The sequence below is a fragment of the Drosophila subpulchrella genome, chromosome 2R (genome assembly GCF_014743375.2).
Source record: "Drosophila subpulchrella strain 33 F10 #4 breed RU33 chromosome 2R, RU_Dsub_v1.1 Primary Assembly, whole genome shotgun sequence".
Lineage (NCBI taxonomy): Eukaryota > Metazoa > Arthropoda > Insecta > Diptera > Drosophilidae > Drosophila > Drosophila subpulchrella.
The window spans coordinates 16,318,864-16,330,749 of NC_050611.1; the positions used below are offsets into that span (position 1 = coordinate 16,318,864).

Genomic DNA, 11,886 nt, shown 5'->3' on the forward strand with positions numbered 1-11,886 from the left:
ACAGATTACTAATTTGAACCTTAACATGGCATTGACAAATCGGTCATTAGATAAATAATAATAATAATTATAAATTATACAATTTAAACGTAAAAATAAATCATCTTCCTACTTTTTTTCCCAAGTCGATTTTTTTAATTTCGGATAACTATAACTTTGAGGTATAAAAACACCCGCTGCACCAGCGAAGGGTTAACGCGTCAGCTGTTTTTGACGAGCAAAGTTCAGCGGCTTTGTTTTGTGATAGCCGGATAATTGCCGAATGATTAGATTGTTTATGAAATCTCAACGAGTGGACAACTAGTTTCGCCATGCTCCGTTCGGGGAGACTAATGTTTAGCAGGTTCCACAGCAGCATGAAGGTAAGTCAGTGCAGTTTCAATCCGGCATATTTTTAAAAACTGCTATTTACCCAGGTGAAAGTGCCAGTGAAACAGGGTGTTGTGGTGGGTCAACAGAAAAAACTGGCCAGTGGACTGGAGTACAATAGTTTCCTGGGTGTTCCCTATGCAGAACCGCCCGTGGGAGAGTTGCGTTTCCGGGTAAGCTATAGTTAAGGCTCCTAATTATTAAACGACACTTGTAATCCTGTTTCTATAATCCAAATTTAGAGCCCCCGACCACTGGAACGTTTCCGGGAGCAGGAACTGGACTGCAGCAAAGAGGGCAACGTGTCCCACCAGCGCGATCCCTTCACCTTGGAGGTGGCTGGCTCAGAGAACTGCCTCTACCTCAATGTCTATGCACCCAAGGTCAAGAATCCGGGATCTCCTCTGCCCGTCATGGTATGGATTCACGGCGGCGGCTTCTTCTTTGGAAATGGAAACAGTGACTTGTGGGTTCCCCAGACCACTATATTATTCATTTATCTAATGTCATGTACCCCACTCAGCCACTTTCCCGCCAAACTCATGGAGCAGGAGGTCATTGTGGTCACCTTAAACTACCGACTGGGAGCCCTGGGTTTCCTTAGTTTGCCCGAGGAGGGCATCCACGGGAATATGGGGCTCAAGGATCAGCGCCTGGCCCTCCAGTGGGTGCAGGAGAACATAGCCAGCTTTAATGGCGATCCCGATAATGTAACCCTCTTCGGAGAGAGTGCGGGCGGTGCTTCAGTGCATCTGCACACCTATGCCAGCCATGCCAACCGGCTGTTCCACAAGGCCATCATGCAGAGTGGAACGGGCAACATGGAATGGGTGTTCCAAAGCGAAGCCGCTGTCAAGGCGAGACGTCTGGCGGAGCTACTGGGAGGCGGTGACTTTGGTGGCGATACCAAAGCCCTTTTGGCCTTTCTGCAAAAGGCGGATCCCGCTGGCATTTTGGTCAACACATTGAAGGTTCTAACGCCCGACGAGCGGCGACGTTGCCTGCCGTTTGCCTTCAAGCCAGTCGTGGAGGATAGCAGCAGCCCAGACAGCTTCCTCGACCAGAACATCATGGAGCTGATGTGCAAAAAGGATTCCCTGGGCAAAATGCCCATGATCATGGGCTACAACTCCGCCGAGGGGCTGGCCATAGTGATAAAGGCGAAGCAGAATCTGGAGGCCTACGAGGATGACTTGGCCAGGATGGTGCCCCGCAATCTGGTGGTGGATCCGCAGGCCCCCGAGGCCCAGGAGGCTGCCTCCGACATTCGAGCCTTCTTCTTCAACGGCCAGGCGCTGACCAAGGAGAACATGGACAACCTGGTGGATCTGTTTTCCGACTACCACTTCAGCATGGATCTACAGCAGGCCGCCGAGATCCACGCCAGCTGTCAGACACAGTCTCCTTTGTACTTCTATCGCTTGGACTATGTCGGCGGTCGCAATATGTACAAGAAAATATTCCAGAACGAGGATCTCCGTGGCGTGGCTCATGCCGATGACATTTGCTATCTGTTCCAGATGGCGGGTGACGAGTCCGAGATCAGGGAGGATGACCTGTTGGTCACGGAGCGAATATGTAAGATGTGGGCGAATTTTGCGCGCCAAGGAAAACCATCGGAAAGTTGGAAGCCCATCCAAAAGGCCCAGGATGGCAAGCCCTTCCAATTGGACTGTCTACTTATCGATCGGGAGCTGAAGATGTGCGCCAATCCGGATGGCGAAAGAATGGACTTTTGGAGGAGCATGTACAGGAGATACAGGAGCAAGTGCTACGAGGCTCTGAGAGCTAAATTATAACTCATAGTTACTAAGAACAAAGATTAAGGAATTACTCATTATTAGCCGACTATCTTTCCATTTTTAGTCTTGAATATGAAATATGTTGATAAAACTAAATACAAGTTTCATTTATTGCATTTATTATTATTATTCTTCAATATTTTTGTAATATACATTTCAATTACCATATGATAAAAGAGGCTGTCCTTGGATAAGACCTTTCACAGATGTAACGCCTGGGAGTTTCGCAGGGTCTGTCATTTAAGACGTTGTAATTATCGGAACTTCCGCGGTCTCCCAACTCGTCACAATGCTCATTTCCGTTGAAATTATTCGGTTCCCCCGGATACCAAATTGGTAAAGTTATTCGTTCACCAGTTTCAAGCCAATCATGCTTTCCCTGATGTGCCAAGTCCGAACCCGAGGTCCAGTATACATTATAAATCTTGTTCTTTAACAGATACCGATTAATAAGATCCCATTCTTGAATGGTTTCGAAGGATATTAGTTTGGCGCCCAGTCGATGACAAGATTCCGATGCCTCAAACCAGTTCTTTTGTGCGTTGCTTTCAATGTAATAATAACCATGGCCGATCTTTAGGAAAGGAGCTGTTGTAAAGCTCAGATGATCTGGTATACCTAAAGAGTAGTTCGTAAATTAGCTAAAAATAAATATTATTTTTTAATTGTAGTTACCATCCTCAACAGTCGGCACTATTTCGTAGCCTCGAACGAGAGATAGTAGGCCTATCAGAGCACTAAGTACAAAGTAACCGGTGACCATTTTTTGATTTCTGAATGATACACCAGTGAATCGACTTGTTTTATACCTATAGTGTGCGCAGTGTTTAAGGAAGAAGTACTTATATTTATTTATTGATTTACTCACGAGATAAGAAAACGACGAGTTTTCTGCCAATATTTACATCTCGCCTTTGACAACTAATTAAAATGTCAAGCTAAATATGTTTGTTTATAACAATTTAAACAAACAAGTAAACCTTATTAAATGCCCTTTGACTAAAGAAGCAGGGGTCCCACAAAAAGGGGTTGTTTATTACTGAATTTAAGTCTCTTAATCGACAATTTGGAACTTTGACCACGATTTTTAATGTTTGGGGTAGTAATCTACAGGAAAAAATTATGTCAGATTTTGTAGCTTTCAGTCTAGGGCCATGAACAGTAAGAACTTTCCAACGAATGGAATATAGATTTTTACTTTCCGAATAAAATACTCAAAGGGATTTTTAAAATGTAATTTAAAAAACCGTTATGCTCGTTTAAAACAGGGTGTTATGATTTGAGTCTGTGATTATCGATGCATTTCCGATTCTTATCGATTGGTATCGATAAATGAATAGATATTCAAACGCAGGGCACCCCGTGCAGCAGAAATCGTAAAAGGTGAGCACAGGGTGATTCGAATCAGCTAAACAATTTTGGTTTTGAAAATCCCATTTCGACGAATTAGTCCTGGAGAAGAACCGGAACACGGCGCCAAGATGATAATTGAGAAAGAGCACCCGCTGGACAACTGCCAGGTGTTTGTTCAACTGCGGAAATGTTTCCACGATTACGGGCAGAAGTCCAAGAGCCTGAAAAGTCTCGTCTACTGGAGCGGTAAGATGGAAATCAAAGGGTTTAGCCCAGATATATTACATTTTATCATTTTTGGTCAGGCAACGATGAGCACATTGCGCAGATCTGCGACCAGGTGGCTGCCATACTAATGGAGCACGAGCTGATTCGCCAGGAGCCACACGCCAAGCGTCCCGAGGAGCTGGTGACCGTGCCAAATGGGCCGGTTGCCATGAATCACTTGCGTGGACTGCTGATCTACCTGGTGTTGAATACGAGCAACGAGGCCGATCCCCAGTGGAGCTCCCAGGTCATCCATTTGTGCCACCAGCTGCCGGCCATTCCACAGTTCCTAACCATTGCCCTAGCCCTTAGGTGTGGCCTTCAGCAGCCGCTGGAGGAGTTCCTCGCCTGCGGACCCCGCTGGCTGACCACCCAGTACTTCGAAGCATTCAATGAGACTCTATCGCACATTCATCCAGATCTTCTTGATGCTCTGCCACTGGTCTTTGGCGCCCTTAAGGCCGCTGGCCGGGCCATTATCCATCATAATCTGCCCGAGGAGAACAAGCGACTGCTGCGCCAGTTGGCCAGCATGCTGCAACGTCATCTCCTGGACTCCAACGAGCGGCTCAAGACATTGCCGCGTGCAGCCACACGAAGGATTTACCTGGCCGAGGTCATGCAACAGTTGCTGGAAGTCCTTCTGGAGACTCTGAGCAATCCGAAGGGACGCCAAAAGCCCAACTGCTTCAGCATCTACAGCCAAATGAGCGTGGACATCAGTGGCAGCTACTCGAACGATCCCATGGCAGATCTGCGACTATATGCCCTAATCCTCCTGGACGCCCTGCAGCGCATTTTGCAGCTAATCAGCGTGGACACCTTTATGTACTGGCTGGAGATACCATCGAAGCGGCTGCTGTACAGCTACCAGGAGCTTATCTGCAGCCAGACGGCCGAGTTGCTTAAGCTAGTCGAGCAGGATGAGGAACTCAGGCAGCATTCGGTCTGCAAGCAGATGCAAAGCTTTGCGGAGGCAGCCAAAAGCTTTGAAGATCGCCTCGCGGAGCTGACACTTGGCGAGCTCTTAACCTTCCTGGACGGCGATCTTGGCGATGTAACCAGGGAGCAGCTGCTCGCCGGTCTAGACAACCTTTTTGGCCGCTCCATAGCCTTTGGCAACGATGAATGCGTGGAGACGATGGGAAAACATCTACAGCTGCTCACCACGAAGCATTCCGGATTGATACTGGTGTTCTTAAACCAGGTGGTGGAGGCCAAAATGGAGATCCAAGACGAGGGCATATCCATTACAGAGGTGAAGCAAGAGAAGGACGACGATGATGATGATGAGAATGAGCAACCCATGTCCGTCAGTGGGGACGAAGAGGAAGAGGAGGAGTATGGCAGCCTGCTAAACCTAGTGCTGCGTCCGCTGTTCCAGCAGCTAAGTGTGCCCGATAAGATCCAGGTGCTACAAACCCGCGATGAGCTTAATGTGACGGATGGTTTTAAGTTCGAGGCAACCGATCACCAGGAGCGTCGCATACGTTTTTTCAACCGCTTGGATACAAACAGGAAGTTCCCGCTGGACGAATTCCTGGGACTGTGCTATGAGAACGCTAAGCAGACGTGGCTGGATTTCGCACGATTGGCCGTAACGCACCAACGCTTCATGCTCCTGTTCTGGCGTTTGGCATGCCATGCCTGTCCCAAGCACGCGGCTTACAACATTTCCGGTTGTGCTAGGGAAATTTTGCTGGACGAGCAACTGCTGCTTAAGCCGAACGCCCTGCGCTTTTTGTCCTCCTTGTATGGCCACCGGCAGATCCTCAACGGTCTGCATATGGAATCGAGTGTGCTTTGCGTTGGTTTGAAAGACGGTGCCTGTCCTTACGAAAAGGAGACGCTGAAGCAGGCACAATGCAACTTTCTGGAGGCTTGTGCCGCCGGTCTGGCCAAGTTTAGTGAGCCCTTGAACTACAGCAGCCTGCAGCTTATCCTGCGCCTACTGCTGGGAATTACGGTGGCCGAGAAGCAGATAAATGTCCAAGGAATTAAACAGCTGCGAAAGATCAAGAAGGAGCAAGTAAAGCCCGAGGGCGGAGACGATGCTCCGCTTGTCAAGGAAGCCATGCGGTATATTGATATGCACGCCTTTTTGCCCGAGTGGCGCCAGGAGAACTGGCCGCTAATCTCGCAGATAATGGTAACCATCGATGCTTTGCGCTGGGACCTGACTACATTCGAACAGATCCGCGTGGATACTTTGGGCCTGGCGGTGCGCTATTGGGGTCGGGGTCTTTCGCACCTTAAGATCCTGGGCGAGGGTGAGTTCTGGTGGAGATTCAGCTTAATTGTCACCATATAATCATTGTTTTTGCAGAATTTCGTCAGAGAATCTTCAACTTAGCCGGCAACTTGAGGCACAAGGACTTCTGGGTGGTCAATCTGGAGGAAGCCAGCTCCAATTACAGCCGGCGGCTCATAAGATTGCTGACACAGGCTAGCGGCACGGAGGCAACCATACTCTTCGCCAAGGTCCTGATGAACCGCACCGATTGCTCGGTCATGGAAGAATTAAGCGATGCAGTGGAGCAGGCCAAGTGCGAGCCCGCCTTGCAGGCCTTCAAGTTCCTTTTCCGCAGCTACTTAATCGCCTACCGAAAGCATGTCAGGTTCATCAAACCGAGTAGGAAGCGTCATCATTGGGACCATTTGATGACCGTTGTGGCCAAAGCTCCCTCCTCAATCCGCAACGAAGTCCTGGAGGAAGCTCATCAGGCGTTCGCTGCGCGTTTGCGCATTAATCCTAACGAGCAGGATAAGCAGAAGTCCGAGGAGATGGTCTAAACTTATTATATTCCAAACCAAAATCAAAGGGCCGCCCCTTCTCTAACATTTAGAACTGTGTGAAGCGGCCTCGTACTTTATGAAATGTATTATCTATGATAAATTATCATACATTGTTGAGAAGCAACATAGAAACTTGATATTTTTGTATTACCTTAAAAAGGACTATCAAAATGAATATTTGAAAATGTAATCTCTTTATTTGTTGTTTAAGTGGAGGCAAATGTTAAATAAAATCTGCTATGGTCAACAATATCTTGAAATTCGCAGTTAATTTTCTATATAATTTAATTGGGCTTCTAATTAGCTTTACTTTCTGGGATATTTATATCGATATATTTTACATTTTAAGCTTACCGCCCAAGCAATCAGTGCTTCTCAAACTGTTTAAACAGCTACTGACATTTTAGTGTGACCGTTTGGAATTTCAATAAATAGAGTGGTAAGAAAAAGTATATTTCTCACGGTTTCGCGTTACTCACAGTTTTGCAGTCCAACTCTAAAGCACTGGCAAAACAAAACAAAAACTTTAAAATAATAATAATAATAACATTTGCCGGAAATGCGGTTGACGAAGCTGTGGCAAAATCGCTCGCCCGGCGACCGCCACTTGAGCACATACTTCTGCTTCGCGGCAGTGCGCCTGCTGCTGGTCTTCGTGCCCCAACTGGGCTATGTGCATCCCGATGAGTTCTTCCAGAGCGTGGAGGTGATGACAGGTGAGGATCAGGATGGATTCTATCCCCTCGTAAGGTTTACCATATCCCCCGACTTTGCAGGCGATCACTTTCGGCTGGAACACACGCGCACCTGGGAGTTTAACAATTCGCTGCCCGTGAGGTCAATAGTTCTCCCATTTGCCCTGCTCCGGATTCCTTGGAGTTTCTACGAGTTCATCGCCGAGTGTGTGAGAGCCGGCTGGAAATTGGAGCTTTTGGGCACCTACACCTATGTCGTGTTTCCCCGGCTGATCTACACCCTGATCTCGTTCAGCAACGACTACTGTTTGTACCGCATCTGCCGGCTGTATGGACTCCGCTTCGAAATCCGCCTTCTGGCCATGGGCAGCTCCTGGATTCTTCTCGTCTTTGGCACCCGCACCTTCTCCAACAGCCTGGAAATGGCCATGTGCTCCTGGCTGCTTTGCTTGGTCTCCGAATGCATGCTGCGCACGAATACAGTGGTCTACAAGAAGGAGTTCCTGGAGGAGAAGTACGACAAGGCGGAGTCGATTAGTGAACGAGTGCGAATTTGGAAGCTGAAGAACTCTCTGCCACCCCACAATTTGCAGCATCTGATGGCCATGTCCACCATCTGTGTGGCTGGAGTGTTCAATAGACCCACCTTCCTGCTGTTTGGAGCACCCATGGTCTTCTTTTGGCTGCTGCGCGGTATGGGAACGAGGACCATCACCTTCAGAGACTTTAATCTGCGCATTGTGCTCTTCTGTTTGTGCTCCCTGCCCGCCCTGATCTTCTTCATCTTTTGTGACTCGCTGTATTACCAGCACCTGACCCTTGGAGAACTGCACATGATGCACTTGAGCATCGACAACTTTGTCTTCACGCCCTGGAACTTTATCAAAGCCAATCTGGATTCGGCTCAGACAGCCAGTCATGGAGTTCACCCCTGCTATGTCCACCTGATGGTCAACATGCCAATGCTGTTCAACGTCCTGGCCTTGGCTGCGTTGGGAGCCTTTGCCCAGCTGCTGCTGAGATTCTTCCGGGCGGAATACCAAGTGCTGCCGCGCTTCCAGAGTATCGTGTCATTGATGTCGGGGGCCATCTTTGTGCCCCTGTTCTTTCTCTCCCTGATCAACCACCAGGAGCCCCGCTTTCTGCTGCCCGTGACCTTTCCCCTCATACTGCTGCATGCTCCCAAACTGATCACAGGATTTAGCGCCAAGTATCCCTTTCAGAAGGATCACCCGCTGTTGCGCAGTTTCTACGACAGACTGCTCTCCAGCAAAGCTTCGGGACCCTACCTGCTGAAGATCTGGTACGTGAGCAATGTGGTGCTGACCCTGTTCTTCGGCTTTATCCACCAGGCGGGCGTTTATCCTCTAGCGGCGGACATCTCACATGTGATGGCCACCAAACCGGCAGCAACGCATGTGCACCTAATAACATCACACATCTACAGCGTGCCCTTGCACCTGATCAACATTCCCAGCTCGAGAGTACTGCACTTCAATAGGCAGACACATCAGCGATATCGCCGCCCAAGAGACTTCTATATGTACGAGTACGGAGGCCTTTCCTTGGACTCTCTGATGCAGAAGGTAAAACTAATAAGTGGAAACTGCGAGGTGAAGCGGTCCGGACCAAGTCACTTGCGGTACAAACTTTATTTGGCCATTCCGGCATCGTTAAGTGCAGATCTTCACGAGGCGCTGGTTCAATCCAATGCCAGCAGCTACCTGAACTTCGAGCTGCTCAATGTCTTCTATCCGCATCTCTCCACGGAGGCGTTTCCCCGCCTCTTGGGCAGGCATCCCTGCGATGTGGATGCACCTCATTGGGCACACGACGATCTCCGGGGCACCTGTGCCGTGGAGCAGCCGCCAGCACTCAGCTTTGCCTACCTGAACAAGCAGTTTAGCTCTTTCGTCCACCAACTGGGATTGGCGCTTTACGAGATCGATGTGAAGCGCAAAAAGCCGCGATCTGTATTGCTGAGGAAGGCCTCCTTGACGGAAACCCCGGCGTAGGACTTATTCTTTGGCCATTCCAAGTGCCTTAAACCAAAGATTAACTATTTATTGTAACTTAAGTCTTGTAAAGCACAATTTCCGAAAATTTCTGTCAACATTCCTAATTAGTGCACAAAAAATTTACATTTATAAATACGCCTAGTCATTACCAAATACTTTTTTAATCTTAAACTATCAATTAAGTTTTGACTAAGCTTAGTCAACCCATAGTTAAATACGAATACTGAAGGACAATAATACTGAGTGACCACAGATAAATGGGGCAGTTGAGGAAAAGATCCTAATTAAAAGGGTAAGTTAGAACTTAGCCAGAAAATCACTTGAAATGTTCTATTTAACAATCAGTAATCAGAATCGTAATTCTGTCCATTTCAGTTGTCGAACGCTGGAAAAAGTAATCCATTTGACACGCCGATGGCTGTTGGCTGCTAATTCCCGACAAACATCTGAGGGTGTGGGCACGGCATCCGCGTTCATTGAACGTTACCCGGCAGAATTATCATTGCGGACGCAATTGTGTTCTGATTCAGATTTTTGTAATTGGGCTGCCTAAGCCGTAAACCCGTTTTGGCAATGCGGCGACAATTGGCCTATAAAATGCTGGAGAAGTTTGGACAACAGCATCAGTCACTGACAAACCAACCAACCCAAACAATCAAATCAACATGAAGGTAAGACACAGTTCGGCTATCAGGATGTTCAGCCATTAAAGGATTCCATTTCCCCCAGTTCCTCATCTGCTTGGCTCTCTGCATCGCCGCTGCCCAGGCTGGCTACCTCGCCTCTCCAGTGGCCACCTACGCCGCTGCTCCGTATGCTGCCACCTATGCCGCTGCTGCTCCCGTGGCCTACAGTGCCCCGGTGACCACCTATGCCGCTGCTGCTCCTGCCTACTCCACCTACTCTACCTATGCCGCCGCCGCTCCTGCCTACTCTACCTATGCCGCTGCCGCTCCCGCCTACACTGCCTCGGTCTACGGTGCCCCTGCTTACACCGCCCCTGTGGCCACTTATGCCGCTGGTGCCGCCTACGCAGCTCCCATCACCACCTACTCGGCTCCGGCCATCGTCAGCCCCTTCCTGAAGAAGAAGTAAACTGCAACCATCATTGACCCATCCAAACGATTCGATAATCTAAATAAAACGCCAATCTAAGCGAAATCTGATGACTTTTTCAAAGAAAAATTTGTAGCTCTACAAATATGTACTCTAAAGGATTCTGAATTAGTGGATCCTTAAAGCTTAAACTGTAAAGATTTTAACTAATGCCTCAGAAATGATGGATGAGTTGGAATTGGCTTCGAAATCAAACGAAAAACGGAGTTAACTGATAAGTTAACAAGTTACTGATAACCTAAAATAGAATTTAGCTTGTGTTTATTGTTCATAACATTTATTCTATTCGGGCCGACTAAATCGCCCAAAGAATACAATTTTGGTACCCTCTACGACGGCAAACAGAAAAGGACGATTACAAGTAACCTTAAATGCTGCCCTGCTTCTCTTCCTCCTCGATCGTAACATTTCCAATTCACTGTCTAAAAATTAATTAAACAATTTAAAAAACAATCCATAGAGAACTCAGGGTGAGATACTGAACCTTCGGATGCTGCGGACCTGGCTCCCCGTTCATTCACCTCGATAGAGGCCGAGTGCGGTATGCTGTCGATCCTCAAGTTTTCCTTAGATTTGGTGAGATGACTGAGATTGGGCTGGTTAAAGATGCTCTTTACACCCAGATCAACCAGTGGCTGTGGCATATCTTGGTCATATTTTATCTTGAACTTTGGCAAGGTTATGTTAACTCTTTTTAGCTTCAATTGTTGCAAGTCGAGATGCACCAGATTGTCCTCCAGTTTTTCGATTCCCCGAAAAGTTCTGGGCACAATCATTACCATGGATAGGGTTGAGTTGCCGTAGGGGAAGGCCACTATGTGTGAATCTAATTTACTTTGAAAGTTATATTTGAAATTTCCCAACAGATCCATCATTTTCACGCCAACCGATCGTTTCTCATCCGGCAAGTAGAAATATCTTTCCGCACTGGTAAACTTCAAGATGGCTTCGCAACTGGCGGCATTCACCAGAATAACTTTCGCCGTGTCGTCCATCATGAAAGGATCTACAAGTTCAACGACCTCGCCTTCCGTTTTTGAAGTTATCCACTGGTTGACCTTGCTGACACCTTGAACACTTAGATCGGTGCTCTCGGCGTCGATATCAAAATAACTCTTGGACATTTTTTGGTAGTTTGGTAGAATGGAAATGCCACTTGATAAAAACAATCGACTGACGATTTTCAACTGTGGGTTCTTGGCCCGCCGATAGGCCTCCATGATCTGAGTCTTTGATTTCCCCGGATAGCCCAGAACGTCCTTTAATTCAGCTTCAGTTTCTCCGCCGGCTCCCAGGTAAAGTTGGGCCAAGGCCAACTCGATTGCCGCGGGGCTTACGACCATATTAATATCGGAATGTTCTAACACCGCCTTCGAAACCAACTGTAGTGTGGTATACTTTCTACAGAAGACCCCATCTGGAATGCAGTTTAGGAACAGCAGCAGATTCCACACGATCCTAAGCATTGTT

At 47.8% G+C, this 11,886-nt stretch overlaps 5 protein-coding genes across 8 annotated transcripts; 3 read left to right on the forward strand and 2 right to left on the reverse strand.

The window, feature by feature from the left end:
- Positions 1 to 210: 210 nt before the first annotated feature.
- Positions 211 to 2,291, forward strand: LOC119551048 (esterase B1). Its single transcript, XM_037860164.1, has 4 exons — positions 211 to 362; positions 417 to 542; positions 612 to 835; positions 893 to 2,291. Exons 1-4 carry the CDS (start codon positions 312 to 314, stop codon positions 2,166 to 2,168), a joined length of 1,677 nt encoding a protein of 558 aa, XP_037716092.1. The 5' UTR covers positions 211 to 311; the 3' UTR covers positions 2,169 to 2,291.
- Positions 2,274 to 2,979, reverse strand: LOC119551049 (C-type lectin 37Da-like). The gene is made up of 2 exons (XM_037860165.1): positions 2,847 to 2,979; positions 2,274 to 2,789 (listed from the first exon to the last, which is right to left on the reverse strand). Exons 1-2 carry the CDS (start codon positions 2,932 to 2,934, stop codon positions 2,332 to 2,334), a joined length of 546 nt encoding a protein of 181 aa, XP_037716093.1. The 5' UTR covers positions 2,935 to 2,979; the 3' UTR covers positions 2,274 to 2,331.
- A 580-nt stretch (positions 2,980 to 3,559) lies between these two features.
- Positions 3,560 to 6,807, forward strand: LOC119551189. Its single transcript, XM_037860391.1, has 3 exons — positions 3,560 to 3,770; positions 3,830 to 6,061; positions 6,118 to 6,807. The coding sequence occupies exons 1-3, from the start codon at positions 3,653 to 3,655 to the stop codon at positions 6,582 to 6,584; spliced, it is 2,817 nt and encodes a 938-aa protein (XP_037716319.1). The 5' UTR covers positions 3,560 to 3,652; the 3' UTR covers positions 6,585 to 6,807.
- Positions 6,808 to 7,039: 232 nt separating this feature from the next.
- LOC119551408 (GPI mannosyltransferase 4-like) lies at positions 7,040 to 10,461 on the forward strand. Of its 4 annotated transcripts, none has more exons than XM_037860748.1 (3): positions 7,040 to 7,303; positions 7,364 to 9,259; positions 9,980 to 10,461. In XM_037860748.1, the coding sequence occupies exons 1-3, from the start codon at positions 7,147 to 7,149 to the stop codon at positions 10,393 to 10,395; spliced, it is 2,469 nt and encodes an 822-aa protein (XP_037716676.1). In that variant the 5' UTR covers positions 7,040 to 7,146; the 3' UTR covers positions 10,396 to 10,461. The 4 variants fall into 4 exon arrangements, 2 of the variants coding, with proteins under 2 accessions (XP_037716676.1, XP_037716675.1); XR_005219542.1 differs by lacking the exon at positions 9,980 to 10,461 and adding an exon at positions 9,653 to 9,965 and having other exon boundaries at positions 7,042 to 7,303; positions 7,364 to 9,592; XR_005219541.1 differs by lacking the exon at positions 9,980 to 10,461 and adding an exon at positions 9,676 to 9,965 and having other exon boundaries at positions 7,042 to 7,303; positions 7,364 to 9,592.
- Positions 10,462 to 10,679: 218 nt separating this feature from the next.
- Positions 10,680 to 11,874, reverse strand: LOC119549563 (serine protease inhibitor 42Dd-like). The gene is made up of 2 exons (XM_037857715.1): positions 10,901 to 11,874; positions 10,680 to 10,838 (listed from the first exon to the last, which is right to left on the reverse strand). The coding sequence occupies exons 1-2, from the start codon at positions 11,757 to 11,759 to the stop codon at positions 10,699 to 10,701; spliced, it is 999 nt and encodes a 332-aa protein (XP_037713643.1). The 5' UTR covers positions 11,760 to 11,874; the 3' UTR covers positions 10,680 to 10,698.
- Between the last annotated feature and the right edge of the window lie 12 nt (positions 11,875 to 11,886).

Excerpts from the sequence above, each read along its gene's own strand:
- LOC119551408 (XM_037860748.1), top strand. The coding sequence starts at position 7,147 with ATGCGGTTGACGAAGCTGTGGCAAAATCGCTCGCCCGGCGACCGCCAC. Across the intron at positions 7,304-7,363 it reads GAGCGTGGAGGTGATGACAG|GCGATCACTTTCGGCTGGAA; the intron begins GTGAGGATCAGG and ends CCGACTTTGCAG. Across the intron at positions 9,260-9,979 it reads CAAAAAGCCGCGATCTGTAT|CAGTTCGGCTATCAGGATGT; the intron begins TGCTGAGGAAGG and ends GAAGGTAAGACA.
- LOC119551048 (XM_037860164.1), top strand. The coding sequence starts at position 312 with ATGCTCCGTTCGGGGAGACTAATGTTTAGCAGGTTCCACAGCAGCATG. Across the intron at positions 363-416 it reads GGTTCCACAGCAGCATGAAG|GTGAAAGTGCCAGTGAAACA; the intron begins GTAAGTCAGTGC and ends CTATTTACCCAG. Across the intron at positions 543-611 it reads TGGGAGAGTTGCGTTTCCGG|AGCCCCCGACCACTGGAACG; the intron begins GTAAGCTATAGT and ends ATCCAAATTTAG.
- LOC119549563 (XM_037857715.1), bottom strand. The coding sequence starts at position 11,759 with ATGGTCGTAAGCCCCGCGGCAATCGAGTTGGCCTTGGCCCAACTTTAC. Across the intron at positions 10,839-10,900 it reads CAGGTCCGCAGCATCCGAAG|ACAGTGAATTGGAAATGTTA; the intron begins GTTCAGTATCTC and ends ATTAATTTTTAG.
- LOC119551049 (XM_037860165.1), bottom strand. The coding sequence starts at position 2,934 with ATGGTCACCGGTTACTTTGTACTTAGTGCTCTGATAGGCCTACTATCT. Across the intron at positions 2,790-2,846 it reads AGTGCCGACTGTTGAGGATG|GTATACCAGATCATCTGAGC; the intron begins GTAACTACAATT and ends ACTACTCTTTAG.
- LOC119551189 (XM_037860391.1), top strand. The coding sequence starts at position 3,653 with ATGATAATTGAGAAAGAGCACCCGCTGGACAACTGCCAGGTGTTTGTT. Across the intron at positions 3,771-3,829 it reads AAGTCTCGTCTACTGGAGCG|GCAACGATGAGCACATTGCG; the intron begins GTAAGATGGAAA and ends ATTTTTGGTCAG. Across the intron at positions 6,062-6,117 it reads CCTTAAGATCCTGGGCGAGG|AATTTCGTCAGAGAATCTTC; the intron begins GTGAGTTCTGGT and ends TTGTTTTTGCAG.